The sequence below is a fragment of the Ambystoma mexicanum genome, chromosome 5q (assembly GCF_040938575.1).
Source record: "Ambystoma mexicanum isolate Mex_15411 chromosome 5q, UKY_AmexF1_1, whole genome shotgun sequence".
Classification (NCBI taxonomy): Eukaryota; Metazoa; Chordata; class Amphibia; order Caudata; family Ambystomatidae; genus Ambystoma; species Ambystoma mexicanum.
The window spans coordinates 1,304,014,046-1,304,032,100 of record NC_090933.1 but is presented as its reverse complement, the minus strand read 5'-3'; the positions used below and the strand labels follow the sequence as shown (position 1 = coordinate 1,304,032,100).

Genomic DNA, 18,055 nt, shown 5'->3' with positions numbered 1-18,055 from the left:
AACACCAAACCCTGCAGAAACTAAAATTTTACCTACAGCTGGTGGAGGTAACGCATAGACTTATTACTGAGGATGCTGAAGCAATATGTTCAGACTTTGATTTCTTGCTGATTTTTGCGCTAGATAGTCGTGTGTACAAGAGCCAAGAACACCCACATTGTGCTATTCAGGGAGGAGCAGTGGTTAGCCTTGGACCCAAGAATGGACCACACAGACTGTGTAAGCTCCCATGAAGCATTTTTGGTTTATTATATTGACTGCGTTTTACCCTTTTAAGCTGTGAAATATAAGACGCAAAACCAACTTCCAAGTTCAGTTATTTTTGCATCCACTTGGCCCTTGGTGACGATACTTATACATTGCGTTTAAGCTTTGCCCCATTCCTCGAACACTCTTGAGATGCTATTCACTTGCTACAAGCTTATCAGGAGGAAGTAATTGTCACACAGCTCTGCAAAGCAGAGCTCGGCCACTGTGCTCCACTGCAAGTCTGAATGGACTGCTCAAGCAGGAAAGTGGTGGGGCCCAGAGCAAATATGGTGGGTGTAAAATATATTATTTTGCTGGCAACACTGGTGCACTGGCACAGACTGTTTCATGTATTACACAGAGGAAATTTTGCACGCAGGTTAGTATAAAACGCCCGGTGTGCAATACATGGAGGGCTAAAGGACACAAAACTGGCCAGCCGGCGGCAGATGTGAGGAGGTAATTATGAAGTGTGGAGGGGTGGATTGGGGAGGAGGGCAACCAACCGGGTGGAGAGCAGGTGTGAAAGGGTGAGTAAAAGGTATTCCAGGGGTGTCCTCTTGAGAAACTGTGGGGGGGGGGGGGGGGGGGGGAGAGCACGTGGACAGGGAGAAAGGGAGCAAAGTAACATCCTTTTCGCAACTCCCAATACGAGAGGGGCTCGTCGCTATAAAAGTTGCAAAAAGGTTGAATTTCAAGGCCGCCAATTATGACCCACTGGTAGACCTCTCAACTTAACATTCACTGCCACATCCTGGCAATGGGTGGGACATCTGGCCTGTGGTCTGGGAGCGAGAGGGGTTGTCAAACTTGAGCGCATGTATTATTTGTGAAAGAGGTAGCTTGAGCCAGCCTGATAGGATTGGCTGCAATGATAAGGCAATAGGTCACTACTCTTTCCCTCATCTTGCTGGGTATGCATTACAGATGGTCGAGAACGTAGCCTGGTTTTCAAGAGGCAAAAAGGGACACGGTCGGGGGCAACTTCTTGAGGTTCCCTGTACACCTCTGGGTAGCACATCACAAAGCTTCTGTGCCTTTCCGGGCCCAAGTACCCATAACCTGTACAAGCAGTCCATTTAATGTAACAGCAGATAACAGTTAAAATTCTCATCAATACACTTTCAGATCTCAGGTGGGAATTTGGCATCAATTATTTAAGCAGACGCCCTGCAGGTAAATGCTGAACATGCCATTTTACCCGAGTTTTCCATTACTAATAGGGATCAAACTAACCTTTGCATAAAGCCTAGCTACGAAGTCTTGTATAGCTGGCTTGGCAGGCAAAGACGATGGTCTGGAGGGTTGATCAGAGCAATGCCAGAGGTTGCGATCAATTCTAAACCTTCCAGACATCACCTCTTGTTTTGCTGTATAGATGGCAAAACATCCTCTGGTACTCCAGCACTGTAAAGCGTATTTTGGCAACAAGGCAGGATGTTTGGTCCACATGGCTACATCAGAAAACCTCTCTAACCACTCAGCTTCCGTCACTCCCCCCACCCCCCACCCCCTGCTCCCCCCCTCCACATCATGCAAAGTCTCTATACTTTTCTCCATTAATTACCTTATTCACAACTTTCTGCTGCTGGGTATGCTTCTGCCTCAGACTGGCCACCTCCCTCCAGAGAGATTCATTCTCACTGCAAAAGGAACAGAAGCCATGTTAGTAGGCAGGTATACTTTACATGCTTAAATATAAAGAATCCCAGACAGATTCTCACATCTTTCGGCCAAGTTAAGAATGAAAGTTGCAGCTACAAGTATACAGATCTTGCAAACGCGTATGCTCGGAGGTTAAATCTTGCGTTTACAGCAGTGCCAGGTTTGGAGGCAAGTCAGATACTCAGTGGAGAGGTTTTACTACATTTTCAATGGCCCCCTAGTGGCGTTCGCCTGAGACTAAAGAGCCAAGACTTTTATTACAGAGATGGCAACACGCAAATTACATTCAGGATTTCCCAGTAGAAACTCAAGTAGCTGTGGTGGTTCTTATTGGGGGCAGGCTGAGCAGTTAACTTAAAATAAAATGTGTTGAATAGGTCATCAGTACAGCGCACGTCAACGACGTTCTGTAACACCAGTGTACCCACTACATCAAAAGAATGCCTAAACGGTACACAGGAAGTGGGCTCTCGGGTTAACCATTTCCCCAAATATTAACATTTTCCCCTCCATTTAATTTGAAAAGCAAAGTACCATTTCAAAGATTGTATTTTCTAATCTTTACAACACAGGGTTATTTGGACAAAAAGGCATCTTTACAAAATCATTGGTTCAAAACGAAGCAGTCCGTTTTAAAAAAAAAGAGCACCAGATCCTTGGTATTTACAACCTTTTTCACCTTGCATGGAATCTAGACAATGCTTTGTCATCAATATCAAACAACGCAAAGCAATTTCACAAGATCACTAAACACTGATGCTGCACAAGTCCCCCCCTTTGCCTCCCGCCCACCAAAACCGACCAAGGTGATCGCCACTGCACTTTCAGTACTGTTGCCCAAGACTGAATAGCACATTATAACCAATTGCGTTTATAAGCTCCAGATGAATACTGTGCGTCAAATAAAGGATCATAAATGCTCCATTAGCATACAACCAAGAAATGTTTATTCTGCAAATACAGTCACACAACAGTTAACGACCATGGGATCTCTCATTACAACAAAGCGCAATTAACTTTAACGCACATGGTTAGATTATTAAATCGATGCATCCAAGTGGCTTGGATTTTACAATTCGTCATATACAGTAGCGTGTATACATAGGGCATTGTTAGAAAACAATGGGTTGAGTTTTCATACAATATTATGGGGTCTACAGCATGCAACTCCAGATATTTTGGACTGCAGCCACCATGATTCCACCAAAGTTACTGACATAGGGACATCAAACTCCTGAACTAGCCAGTAACCTCTATTTGAAACCTAGAAACTGCCTTTTCAATGTACAAATTAAGTTTAATATACAAAGGCGTCAAACATGTGCACAAGAGCTGTACATTGAGGCTCCATTTAAATGAGGAATTCTTCAAACCCTGTGGCTACTCCTTACGCAGTGGATGAGTCCACACAGACCCCTCCCCCTCTCGCCCCCACTCCCTCTACAAGCAGCTCAGTGTCTTCTTTTGTGGCACCATTCCAACTACGAGAGGTAATTGTTTTTTGCCCTCCTTTACAGATAAACTATTAATTCCTATTTTTTCCCCAATCCAAATGTTTCTAGTAGCTAGACTGTACAGAAGTCTTCAATTGCTTTCCACTAGACTTAACCAGATTTAACATATTATCGGATTGTGATCACGAACAAACACAGGAGACATAACATTTACAGTTTGTCATGCTCCATCAATAAGACTTGTTTGTTCAGTTTCCACGTGTCTGACCTAATATTCAAATTCATTTTGAAAGAAATATGAACGACTAAAAAGCTATGCCACAATCAACGAATGCAAAATTATATATATATATATATGGGATACATTACTCACCGTAATCGTATTTCTGATGCTTGTATCTGCTTAGATCACATGCTGTGCATAGGCCGACATCTAGTGGAAGCTGCGGAGTATTACAGTTTTTTTCGAAAGTCGAAAATGGGCGTCGACACAGGCGTGCCAGTAATACTATCCCTAGTGTGACGTCCACTGTACCCAAGATCCCTCACGCGTGTAGGATCCTCAGATTGTATTTTTTCTGACATGAGGGAGCATGAGGAGTAGCGTGAGTACAGATAATCCAAGCAGATAGACAGAAAGGTAAGACTACAAGCAATCATGCGCCTTCTCTCGGAGGGGAGGAAGGGTGGGTCGCATGTGAATCTAAGCAGATACAAGCATCAGAAATACGATTACGGTGAGTAATGTATCCCTTCTGAGGCTTGTGGAATCTGCTTAGATCACATGCTGTGCATAGATTAGCGAGCAGTACCATAAGAAGGAGGTGGGATGTGAGAAGGGTCATGAGCAAACAGGTGTCTTAGAACCGCTTGTCCCACTTGTGTATCTGTCTTGGAATGAGTGTCAATGCAGTAATGCTGAGTAAAAGTGTGAATAGAGCTCCAAGTAGCCGCTTTGCAAATGGTGTCGAGGGGAACATTTGCAATGAAAGCCAGAGTGGCACCAATGCCTCTAGTAGAGTGGGCCCTTGGCGTAAAAGGCAGAGTCTTTTCAGAAAGAGAGTAACACAGCTGTATACAGTTGATAATCCACTTCGAGATAGCGCCCTTAGAGACGCGATCCCCCTCTCTGCCTGTAGCTACGGAGACAAACAGTTGATCTGTTTTCCTTAGCGGTCTGGTTTTATTAACATAGTATAGGACCGCCCTACGCACATCTAGGGTGTGTAGTTTCACCTCAGCCGAGCTTTGCGGGTTCTGGAAGAAAGCCGGAAGCTCGATGGACTGGTTTACATGGAACTTGGATATGAATTTAGGTGAGAACCTAGGGTGTGTGCGTAAAACCAGTTTGTCCTTGTGGATAGTAAAGAAAGGATCCTGCACTGACAGAGCCTGAATTTCACTGACCCTTCTTATGGAGGTAATGGCTACTAAGAAGGCCGTTTTATAAGTCAGGTGTTTGAGACTACTTTTATGCATGGGTTCGAATGGGGGTCCCATGAGCTTAGTTAGCACCACATTGAGGTCCCATCCTGGCGGTGGGTTCGAAATAGGAGGGTGAAGTCTCTTTACTCCTTCCATGAAGGCTTTAACCACTGGTACTTTCCACCACGAGACCTTGTTATGGGATGTGGTGTAAGCCGAGAGGGCTGCCAGGTGTACTTTCAGCGAGTTAAAAACCAACCCTGCATCCAGCAGGTGGAGCATGTATGTCACAACGTTGGAAGGAGTGCAATCAACCGGGTTGATTTGTTTATTCTGGCACCAGATAACGAATCTTTTCCACTTGTCAAAGTAACAGTGCCTTGTATTTGGTTTCCTGGACTCCTTTAGAATGTCCATACACCTCTGTGGTAATTTGAGATGTCCAAACTCTATGACTTCAGGAGCCATGCTGCTAGGTTCATAGAGTTGGGTTCCTGATGCACTGTTTGACCCTGTTGCTGGGACAGTAGGTTGTACCAGGCTGGGAGTCTGATGGGTTCGCACACCGCCATCCTGCGTAGGTGTGGAAACCATGGTTGTCTCGCCCACATGGGAGCAACTAGGATGAGCGTCATCGATTCCTTGTTCATCTTGTACACCACCTTCCTGATGAGGAGTTGGTGGAAAAGCGTACGCAAACATCCCTGACCAGTTCATCCACAGGGCATTCCCTTGGGAGTCCGGCTGGGGGAACCTGGATGCAAATCCTGGGCATTGTTTGTTTTCGCTTGTGGCGAATAGGTCTATAGTGGGGAAACCCCACTGAGAGAAGAGATCTTCTACTACGTCTCTGTGAAGGGCCCATTCGTGTTCTTCTGGGAGGGAGTCTCTGCTTAGAGCATCCGCTAGGGAATTGAGCTCCCCTGGAACATGTTGCGATGACAGGAAGATGTTCCGTCTGAGTGCCCATATCCATATTTTCTGGGCAAGCTTGGACAGATTTGGCGAACGAGTCCCCCCTTGCTTGTTCAGATAGAACATGGCTGTCGTGCTGTCCGTCCTGATCTGCACCGACAAGTTCAGTAGATGGGGCTCGAACGCCCTTAGCGCTCGGAATACTGCCAGAAGCTCTAGCATATTGATGTGGTTCTTGGCTACTGAGTGAGACCAGAGACCCTGAGCTGTGTGGTGGAGATGGTGAGCTCCCCACCCAGTCAGGCATGCATCTGTAGTCACCACGGCTTGTACTTCGGGATCGTAAAAGGGTTTCCCCCTTGCGAGATTCTCTCTTGTCCACCAGTGTAGGCTCTGTACGAGTGTTGGCGAAACGACCACTAGATCGTCCCAATGACCACTTGCCTGAGACCACTGTTTCGCCAACCATTCCTGCATGGGACGCATGCGCAGACGCGCGTGGGGGACCAGGTAAATGCATGACGCCATCATGCCCAGTAACCGCATAGCTTTGCGTACTGTTATCTGTTGACCTGACTGATAATGCGGAATTTGCAGAAGTATATTCCGAATTCTCTCTTCCGAAGGGAAGGTCAATCCTTTCTGAGTATCTAGGATAGCTCCTAGAAACTGTTTTGAGGTGCTTGGCACCAGACTTGACTTTTTCTCGTTGATGGAGAAGCCTAATTCGTGGAGGAGGTCGATAGTCCTTTGAATGTTTGACCTGCAAATTCCTGGGGTTTCCCCCGTTATGAGCCAGTCGTCCAGATAAGGGTACACCGGGATTGCTTCCCTGCGTAGGTGTGCAGCCGCCACCGCCAGTACCTTGGTGAATACCCTTGGTGCTGAAGCTATCCCGAAGGGCAGTACCTTGAATTGGTAGTGGCGACTGTCCACCTTGAAGCGCAAGTACTTTCTGTGCGCTGGGAGCATGGAAATATGAAAATAAGCATCTTTCATATCCAAGGTTACCATGTAATCCCCCTTTTTTAGGAGGGGGATTACCTCTTGTAGCGTGGTCATACGGAATTTTTGGGGCTTGACATACTTGTTGGCAGGCCGTAAGTCCAATACTGGGCGCATTGTCAAATCTTTCTTTGGCACAAGGAAGTAAGTTGAATAGATACCCTTGTTTACCTGGTGTCCTGGGACGAGTTCTATCGCGTCCTTTTCTAGCAGAATGGCGATCTCCTCGAGAAGGATCTTTTGATGCTCTAGGGAGTGCACTCTTTGTCGTGGAGGATGATTCCGGGGACGCTGCAGTAGTTCTATACAATATCCTGCGGATACTGTTGACAGCACCCATCTGTCTGAGGTGATCCCTTCCCAAGCCTGGGTGAAGGTGGAAATGCGTCCCCCTACCGGGGTTGCGTGGCAAGGGACCCTGAACTGAGCGTCACTGTTTTGGTGGAGGCGCGCCACCTCCCTTGTTGGGGCTGCCTCTGCCTCTTCCACGACCTCTCTTGTTACCCCTGCCGTAACTCTGGGTAGACTGCTGGTTGTTATTCCATTGTGTACCTTGTCCCTGGGCATAGTTGCCTCTTTGTGAATTTTGGCCGCGTGGGCGACGAAAATTATTGTTCCCCCTCTGGTTAGGGGGTTTGTTGGTAAGCTGGCCAAGGGATTTGAGAGTCTCATATTCATCTTTGGCATTTTTAAGTGCGTCTTCGACCGCTTTCCCAAACAATAGGTCGGGTTCCACTGGCTTGTCTATTAGAGAAGCCTGGGTTTCTGTCTTGAATCCCGACTGCCGTAACCACGCATGTCTCTTGATAACAGTACCTTCTGCTATCAATCTCCCTGCGTTGTCAGCGGCGTCGAAAGTTGCTTTTAAAATGCAACCAGACACGGCTCTCCCCTCTGCTGAGATCCGAGCCAGCTGGCCCTTTAACGGTTCTGGAGCAGAGGCAATGAGCGCCGCGACTTCTTCCCATTGATGGCAATTGTAACTAGCCAACAGGGTGGTGGAATTCGCAATCCTTGCTTGGTAGGCGGACGTTGAGGCTACCTTTCTGCCAAACCCGTAAAGTTTTTTGCTCTCCTTATCGGGAGGAGCTTCCGATGAAGATAAGGGCGTGCCAGCCCTTTTTCTAGTGTTGGTCACCACTAGGGAATCTGGTTTAAGATGTCCCCTTATATACAGAGGGTCAGACTGGGCTGCCCGGAAAATCTTTTCAATTCTGGGGTTGACAGCTCTGGTGAGGTTAGGATTCACCAGGGAAGGATCTATTCTTCGTTGGATGGATTTGAGGATAGGGATGGTCTGAGCGACCGGTCTTCTCTCTCCTACAAACTCCTCCGCGAAGTCCCTTTCCTCCTGTACACCGTGGGTGTCGATGTGGAAGTGTTCCGCTGCTCGAGCGAGAACCTCGTTGAGGAGGGGCTGGTTATCAACTGGAGAGTCAGTAACTGGGGCTTCGCTTTGTACTGGGGAATCTACTCTGTAAATTTCCTGCTCATCTTCTCCCTCCTCCAGGTCCTCATCCTCTGCATAGTAATCTGTCCCGGTTTGTTCTTCCATAATTTCAAACTCCTGGTGCTCTTCAGGGAAAACTTGTCCCCGGTAACTGGGGAGTGGAGTAGAATATGGAGTGGAGTAAGGCTGAACCTCGAAGGGTTCAGATGTTTCGACCCGGGGCTTTTTACTTAGCGGGATAGGATCGGAGGAGCCTGAGGGTGTGGCCCCCTGAGGGTTATATGAAAGAAAGTGTTCTGGGTTCTTATCATAAAAATCAGCCAAGGAAGACATCCTAGACATAACCCTGTCTATGTCTTCACTGGACCATTCCCTGGAACAGGGTATTACTTTAGCAGGAGATGATTTATGGGACTTTTCAAGGGTAGACTTGTGTTTACTTGTCTGCCTAGGGTGAGAGGATGGCTTTACAGGGGTGGAAGGCTGTGCTTTCCGCTGTTTCCCCCCCTCCCCGTGCGTGGAAAAATGTTTTCCCTGTCCCTTGGAGGCCCCAGAGATTTTCGACGCCGGGCGCCGAGGGTCTGGAGAGGTATCTGTATGCTTCGGGCGTGGGGCCTCACTGGTGTTAACCGCGGTCTCGGTATCTTGGAGCGCGGCCTGGGGGTGAAAGTCGTCTTCGTCTCCCGACGATCGAACTTCCGTTAATGTGTGTAGCGAGGCACTCTTGGCAAGAGTGGATGATTGCCTTGCGTCGTGAAGTGATCTCGATCGAGAGCGCCCAGAGGACACCGAGTCGGACCGTTCTTTTTGTGCCTCTTTCCGGGAAGTCGACGTCGTCGAGGTCCGGTTGGTCTTAGTGTGTTTAGTGTGTGTTAGGTGTGTAGCGCTTGCGTCGCCGGGGGTCTTCCCCATAGCCGCCCTGCCGGACGACCTTCCGAGGTCGGGGACCTGCGCTTGCCGGCTGTCTTTCGACGCCGTAATGCCCTCGCCGTCCGAAAGTACGGCGTCGCTGCCATCGCTGAAGGCGCCCTCCGCTGCCATGGCTTCCTGCCTGGCGTGGTGGGCCCAACGCTTTGTCGAACGGTCCTTAAGTGTCTTAGGTTTAAACCTACTACACGCTCTGCAGTTCGCTTCGGGGTGATCCCTCGGCAAGCAGAGATTGCACGTGGCGTGCCTGTCGACCCAAGGGTATTTGCGATTGCACTTGGGGCAGAATTGAAAAGGGGTACCCTCCATACGCACCTTAAGGCAGCGGGCTGCTAAGTGTAGGAATATATAAAATGTAACTATATATCAAGAGTGAAGAGTATGTACCACCCCCCACTCTCCCTACTTGTAAGGGCCGAGGCCAGCGGCCTACTAGGCCCGGGCCGAGGCCAGCGGCCTTCCGAGGCCCAGATCCGTCGTGCAGCAGTCGACGGTCGATGACTTCTCCAGCCGTCGTCGAGGTTGAGGGTCGACGTTGGGGTGGGGAAGGGAATGAATAAGAATTATGATTATAATAACAGCAAAAGTATGGCTAAGGCCAGGGAACTCCGCAAGATGCTTCCGACCAGTATGGCGGAAAAAAACAATCTGAGGATCCTACACGCGTGAGGGATCTTGGGTACAGTGGACGTCACACTAGGGATAGTATTACTGGCACGCCTGTGTCGACGCCCATTTTCGACTTTCGAAAAACAAACTGTAATACTCCGCAGCTTCCACTAGATGTCGGCCTATGCACAGCATGTGATCTAAGCAGATTCCACAAGCCTCAGAAATATATATATATATATATATATATATAATGTGATAGTCAGCAATTCTAACTTCATTGCATCAGCTTCAATCTAGGATAGTAAAGCATCAGTGAATTTCGGACTCAAGAACACCCAACATGCAAAGCAAGGCATCTTAGACATCTATAATGCACAAATCATGACCATATTAGACTCAAAGCATGAAGGCTTGTCTTGAAGTTGCCGTATAGTGCCCCTTCATTGGGTATCCAACCATAGTCGGCAGATACAAAGGAATAGTGAGCTTTTAAATGTTATTGTCTCAAAAGATGGGCGTCCTGACTGCATGACTATCAATGATTCATGGATCAATCTAGATAGCAGTCCCAAAAAAACTACTTATGCTGCCAGACAGTCTTCTCTCACTCTTACTGACTTGCAAAAAATATCAAAAGTCTGTGGTGCACGATTAACGAAGTCAAAATCTAAAATTGCACCCAAAAAGAAGGTTGTTATGGCTTGCCAACATCAGGTGATCTCACAAACTTTGGCATCTTCATGTCCCCCCCATGTGCCAACAAACATGCCTTTACCCACAACTTCTAAATACCCACTTAATCCCACTACTCTCCCCATCGAAAGGCCTAACTCCACTGTGAGCTTAGTCCCACCTAACGAACCAAGTGAATATGCACCGTTAACAGAAATCATTGATTTAATTGATGGTCCTTTGAACAGTAACCCCTCCTTCATTAGTGTTCCTCAGATCCCTGCGACTACTGTCTTGAACACCAAACATGGACAAGCTGCTCTGGGATGTACAATGTTGGGGCAACCTTTGAACCAATCTGATTTTCTAGAGAAAATAACATCTATAAAGGCGGCGGTAGAGGCCTATTTAACTGAACGCGCTGCCTCCTTGTCACCTGTTAATGTCTCAAGCGGGCCTAGCTTGGGCCCTCAGTTTCCCATGCATCCAGCTTGCACCAACATCAACACACTGAGTCCAACTCAAAACCCATCAAATGAGCTGTCGAGTGCCTGGAAGAAAGTCAGTTTTGCCCCCGATTTGGGGACTATTCAGAAGAAAGAACAACTCATTCACACCTGCAACTAAAAAGCCTGGTGCACAAACTCGCAAACAGACGTGTGGCAATACCTTTGCAAACTGTCATTCCCTGATTCTTAAATTCAGAGAGGCTCCCCATGAGCAATATGATCCATGTAGGGCTAGCATTTTAAATATCTTTGGGTATGTGAGCAATCTGCAAGATATTGCGTCAAGTGACATCGACCAAGTCGAATTTGTGTGCGATCAAAATCTTGCGATTGTTCGATATAGATCAAGTCTGGGCTAGTCTTGAACTCGATTTGGAAGGAGAAAATGGAACTGTTCAAAATGGGTTTCTTGATTGCCCAGGATCCGGAACGTCTTATAGCAGAGGCCAAAGAGTGTGACTTACCTCTTTCTGCACATTCTGCTCCTCAAGGCCCTGCTATGTGCACCTGCCCTTAATGTGGGCTGGCAATAATTCCTGCCAAGTCTACCACTAGCATTCCCCAAGCATAACCACTAACAGAGTGTTCTCAGGAAAATTACACATTGGTTTCATGGAACACCAGAGGCCACTCATCTGCAATGGCCCTCACCTTCAAATATCAGCAAATACGATATTGTGGCCTTGCAGGAAACTTGGCTCGTTACAACTCCAACATGCGATGACCATGATATCATTTTGCTTCCGGCCTCCACGGCCTCTAGAGGGGGACCCACATCTGGCCTATTGGTAGCGGTCAGAACCAGTAAAGGACTAAATATCACCAAATGGGCCTCACCCAAAAATGTTATTCAACTGGTCAAAATCACAAGTTCTACGCAATCTCTGGCTTTAATAAACCTGTTTCGGAATCCCTTAGGACTGACCAATGACACTTTTTATAAAGATCTAACCATGATATTGGAACTGATAGCATGTGATAAGTATGTCAATGCCATATTCATGGTAGGGGATTTAAACCTTAATTGCATTAGTCCAAAAACAACCTGCCAAAAGCGGGAGACTGCCAGATGGCTGACCTTTGGTAAAGACCATAATTTATACATGGCTAATGGTGCAATTACAGGTGAAATCCCCGCGAGTGTGGAAAGAGGCAAGTCCCAATCAATCATTGATTATGTGTTTGTTTCAGATAGCCTTTTCCATAGGGCCATTTAGAAATTTTGACTCAATCTATCAGTGATCATCACAAGCTGGTCTTTGAATGGCAGGGCTATCATGATCCTATGCTGTTAACGTAACGCTGGTCAAAACAGGTCTTAAGTGTGAATGTTGCTAGAACTTGTTTTAAATGGACTGCTGCCTCCTTACATGATCTCAATTTTGCTACACAAAAGGGTTACTTCTATCACAGAGGGACTTTTATGCAGACATCCTTCCGACCTTTGGTTCCTCGTATGTTGATAGAATTCGTAATGTTCAGACACAAACACCAATATGATCAAATCCTGCAACAAGCAAAACGCACCTATAGGAAAGCTTTAAGAGCTACACTCAAACTTCCTTTAAGCATACGACAAAGTAGCCAACGAACAATCAAATGCCAATATCGGAATTGGTGTCGGTCCAGAAAGGCTATTCTTTATCAGCAGGATGGTGAAGCCTTTCTGGCCGCGGCAAGCAATAAAAACTCTGCCCAAATATGGTCACTAAATAGTACGACGTCTCAAGCTCAATTGAACCTTCAATTGTGTGGAGTTACTGAATCACAGTGGCTTCAACATTTTCTGAAATTATATGCTGATCCCAAATATGCCAATTTTGTCTATACCCCTGTTCCATTGGACCTTTGGAACTTGGAATGCTCACCTAGCACAATTGAAAATCTTATCAAAAAATCTTCTTCCTCACGTGCTGCAGGGCCTGATGGGTTTTTTTTATGTAATTTTATGTTCAAACAGAATCCATCTGAATGGGCGATATTGAATAATTTATTCCATCAGATTATACGATCCAAGAAAATTCCAATATCATAGCAATCTTCGTTGCTTGTTCCAATCTTTAAAAAGGGTGACATGGAATCCCCTGCAAGCTATCGTCCCATTGCTCTGCTCGACGCACCAGGGAAGGTCTTTGCTCGACTTGTGCTATGGGACTTTTCCCGGTTGACTGAGATTCATAAGCAGCGGGATCCCTGTCAAACGGGTTTCGTGGCTGGGCTGGGCACATCTATCAATTTAATGACCCTCAATGCTCCAAAGGCCCAAGCACAATCAACTAAACAACTGCTGTATTTTGCTTTTGTTGATCTCCACACAGCCTTCGACTCTGTTTCTAGAATCAAATTGATGGACAAACTACAATTGGCCAATTGTCCAATAACCCTATGTGACATCATATATGCCCTACACTCGTCTAATTCCATCATGGTCCGACTGTTTCAGGCCTTCTGTCAGCGGCAATTCCAACATTTAGAGGGTTGAAACAAGGCTGCGTGCTGGCTTCTGCCATCTTTAACTTTTTTATTCATGATGTGAAACAGACCTTTCTTCATGTAGTGTCAGACTCCCCAAAAATGAATGGCGCCCTATTAAAGCTCTGTGGTATGCCGATGATTTGGTGTTGGTCTCGAAAACCGCGATAGGTTTGCAGAAATTACTTTCTGCATTACATGAGTATTTAGAAGCTAATAAGTTGCTAATCAACCTAAACAAAACAAGTTGTGGTTTATGCTCCAAAGCCCTCTAAAAGAACGCAATTTGACTGGAAAATAGATAAGAGGATTGTTGAAGTGGTCCCAACGTACCTTTACTTGGGAATTTTGTTTGATGGCTCTTCATCGGTCGACTCGCACTCAAGGTCCTTAGACCATAAGATCATGTCTGCCATCTCCCAGACAAAAATGATTCTGCACAAGTTTGGAAAGTTTACCATCAGACCAGCCATAACCTATTGGAGGCAAAAAGTACTACCAACCATATTATATGGTCTTGAGACCAAAAGAATTGTTTGTCCAGACCCCTTGAATAAGTTAGAGGCAAAATATTGGCGAGGTGTATTACAACTCCCCAAATGTGTTCCCGGCCCCTGGCTAAGACTTGAATTAGGTCTGACGTCTTTGAGTGCAGAATATCATTGGAGGTTATGTGCTTTGTTTCGAAAATGCCTTACTTATGTTAAATCTGACAACATATTGACCTTATTATCCTCTTATATGTTAACATCTGATCACTCTTGTCAAAACGTGGATGCCACAGATATTTAACATTTTAGCGAAAACTGATCCGTCTCTGGAAGCGCTCATTGTCAATCCGACTAAGGCAAAAGAGAAACTGTTCAGATCTGATTGGATTAATACGAGAATGATGTGTTTGTCATATAAAGACTTTGGGGCTCTGGCCTTTGAACATAAAAGTCGTGGAGTGGCGGCTCCATATTTAAATCAATCCCCTTCTCCACAAATAAGAACACAAATAAGAACAACTATCTTACGTCTGCGATTTAACTTATTTCCAACTCAAGACGTTTTGGTTAGTGTGCGTCGCCCATGGTATAGAATTATAAGGGCCATTAAACCTGGTGATGTCTGTAAGTATAGGAAAAGTTAAAGTCGAGATGGGCCTATATACAATTTAAGAAAAAATTACCATGTCAAGCAATGATGACTTATTTCATGCAATTATGTTAAAATGGCATTATGAGTTCAATTCATGTTCATGTTACTATGGTATTGTATCTGAATTTCCATAATTTGCCTTCTTACCTAAGTCTCTCTTGAGTGTGGCCCTTCCGAATGCTCTCAATTCTTTTAAATATTTTATGGTTTTTATTTGTTTGGATTTATTGTTACTCTTGTTTTATATTTATAACAAAATGTATTTGAATTTTATTTGATTTTCCTCTCATATTTAATCTGTTAATGAATTTTGTTTGAATATTGAAAAAGTTGATTTATTCAACTATATTCAATAAAGATTAAAAAAAAGATGGATGATATATATATATATATATATAAAACATTTTTTTAACCAAGTTCCTATGTAAACTTTTGAGCAAATGAGGCGCAAAGTCACATTTGGACCACTAGGCCTCCTTTTTGTGAAATGGATGAGCCTCCTGTGCTTGTGTTAATCTCTGCCCTTGCAGCACTAATGAAGCAAAAGCCAGCCAGCTGTAATAAACAAAAGCTACCAGCAAGTGGCTTTTGCTTTATTATTGCCAGAGAGAAGATTAACAAGCTGCTGCTGGTAAGTGCTTTTAATTTCATTATTTTTTCAAAGCACTGCAAAATAAATGCTGCGGTTTTCTTTCTAACTTAGAAAGAAAAACACAGACTTTATAATATTGTATTTATGTTTGCAGTGGCTTCAGCGAGTCTCCTGGGCTTCCCTGGGTCGGGGGAGCCCAGGAGACTGAAAGCTGAAGCCACCGCAAACATAAATACAATCTTGTTGTATTTATAAATGCTGCGGTTCTCTTTCTATGTTTTCTGAGTTCCTCCCAGCTGGACTAGCCCGGGAAACGTAGAAAGAAAATCACAGCATTTACAAATACAAAGTTGTATTTCTGACTGTGGCGGCTTCCACGTCGGGGGAGCCCAGGAGCCTCAAAGCTGAAGCCACCGCAACTGAAGCCACCGCAATCATAAATACAACGTTGTTGTATTTATGATGATTTCTGTGGTTTTCTAACCATGGCAATCACAAATACAACAACGTTGTATTTATAATTGCTGCGCCTTTGCTTGTAGGCAAGTCAAGGCAATTATGAATACTTCGCCGGCATCCAGCAAAGTATTCATAATTGCTCTGCCTTTCAATTTACGTTTTCTGTGCTTCCCTGGGCTTGGGGAGCATTGAAACGTAAAATGAAGTGAAGGCAGCGTCCTCCATGTTCAGCTCTGCTCTGGCTGCAGTAAGCAAAAGCTCCCAGTAGGGGGCTTTTGCTGCTTGTTTAGTGCCGCCAGGGCAGAGCTTAACATGAAGAGAGGAGGCTGCCTGAAATGACAAAGTGGATGCTCCCATGTAAACGCTTTGAGCCTCGTTTGCTCAAATGTTTACATAGGAACTGTCTTTAAAAAGATGTTTAATGTATGTTTTTGATTATTGCCCATCTTTTGGGACAATAACATTTCAGAGCACACTATTCCTTTAAAGGAAAAGAGAAGCGGCTGGGGACAAAAGAACAGACCAAAAAAAGAAAATAGAAAACAGGGTTGCAAAAATTAAGAGGATACATTCTGAGGCTTCTCGGAGAAAAGAATAGTTACCTGGGGTCAGTTTCTAAGAAATACGTAGGCATTGCAAAAAGTATTTTATGGCTCTGTGATGAACTGGAAATGTGCTCAAGCAGCCCCTTTAAGCATGCTGGCTATTATTGCCCACAAATATGTTTAACTATACGACATCCAACCTGTTGCCAACACCAAAGCTGGTAAATGTAGTCAATGAATTCTTTCTGAACAAAATCACTATGATTAGAGGAAATATCGACAACTTATCTACAGTTTTTACATCTCCCTCATCGGAAGAGGCTTCCACAATAACTCATTCTACATGCAAGTTTGACTTCTCTCCAGTCTCATCGGAAGAAATACTCCCACGCCTACTAGCATTGTAACAAACTAATCAAAATGATGATTTTCTTCCAGCTAGACTTGCATGTCGTCGGTAAATACCTTATGGAAATTACTAGCTTTGTTAACGCTTCTATTTGTCAAGGGATTGTCCCAAAAGCTATGAAAGTCTCTCTTCAGACGCCGTTGTTGAAAGAAACCCGTTTAGGCCATAATACTCTACACAACTACTGCCCCATCAATGGTCTATCATAGCCAGCTACTATTCTCGAAAAGGTGGTCACTTTATAGCTGCAAACATTTATGGAAAAACCAGCTCCTGGATCTTTGCCAGTCTGTTTGAGGACATCTGATGCAACAGAAATTACACTGGTAATTGTGTTGGATGACATCTTAAAATTTGCAGATGAGGGATCCTTCACTTTATTGCTTATGTTGGACCCATCGGCAGTGTTTGATACGGTAGAATTTGACATATTACGGTCCAGGCGGACTGAAGTTAACTGACCGGAACAAACGGGTCAACATCGGACCTTATTATTTACGACCCAATCTCTATCAATGGCAGAGTCCGCCAGGGCTCTTCTCGGTGACCCATACTTTTCAACATTTATATTCAGCCATTAATGCACATCTTTTGTAAATGCACTCATCACTTTTATGCAGAAGACACGCATGTATATCTGCATGGTTAATTATTCATTGCAAAGTGGACTGCACTTTAGAAATAAGTAATTGAATGGTCTCCAACAAGCTACAACTGAACCCTTCCAAAACAGAGGTAATTCTCTTCAGTTCTAAAAATCGTTTGAACTCTTCCTTACAGCGTCTGTCCTTCCCTATGCTATTTAACATCCTTCTCACACAAAGTAAAAAATCTTGGCTGCATTTGGCAACCCAATTTGGACTGCGACTTATGTTGTGAGCATAAGTGGGGGCTACAGGTAAAGGATACGCTGGAGGCCAGGAATCTTCATTAGTTGCTTTAATTAGATGACAATCAGGAGTACACAAGATGATTCAGGATCAGAGCGAAGCCCACTGGCTCCCACCACCCAGGCTACATAATCTCAACTGTCCCTAGGTAGAACACTCACCACACAGCATTCCACACAATCATACCCAAACACTCCATTCATGAAATCACCACTCAGGCATTCATACATGCAAGCAGGTAGACAGAGAGGAGAGCGTATCGCCCTTATCACCTCCCTTCCTCCAACCGACGGCAACCCCAACACCTCTCCTCCAACAAATGCACAAACACTCACAAGGCAAAAAGCAACACACACACACACCACCATCCAGTTCCATGCACCCGGTGGAGTGTCTCCAAATATGACAAACCAACAGAGAACAAAACCCATCCGCCTCTACTCTCACAACCCAACAATTAACACTGATCACCTTCCATTCCCCACAGCCACCAGAAAACCTTGCCGCTGCCACCCACGAGCACAACCAGCCCCACCATGGGCAACCACACCATACACAACTGTAACCCCTTTTATTCAAACCCTGCAAAGGGGCGAATCGTGGGGCTGCCATACCCACGCTCAAACTCTCTAAATCGGGATAGACCAGGTCCTACCCCAATA

At 45.2% G+C, this 18,055-nt stretch overlaps 1 protein-coding gene across 3 annotated transcripts in view; it reads right to left on the bottom strand.

Moving 5' to 3' along the window:
• HSF1 (heat shock transcription factor 1) overlaps window positions 1–18,055 on the bottom strand; it is a 1,218,386-nt gene that overhangs the window by 766,865 nt on the left and 433,466 nt on the right. For all 3 annotated transcript variants that reach the window (XM_069621903.1, XM_069621901.1, XM_069621902.1), the window contains one exon: window positions 1,817–1,892. In XM_069621903.1, coding sequence (XP_069478004.1) covers window positions 1,817–1,892 — 76 coding nt within the window. The remainder of the gene's footprint in view (window positions 1–1,816; window positions 1,893–18,055) is intronic.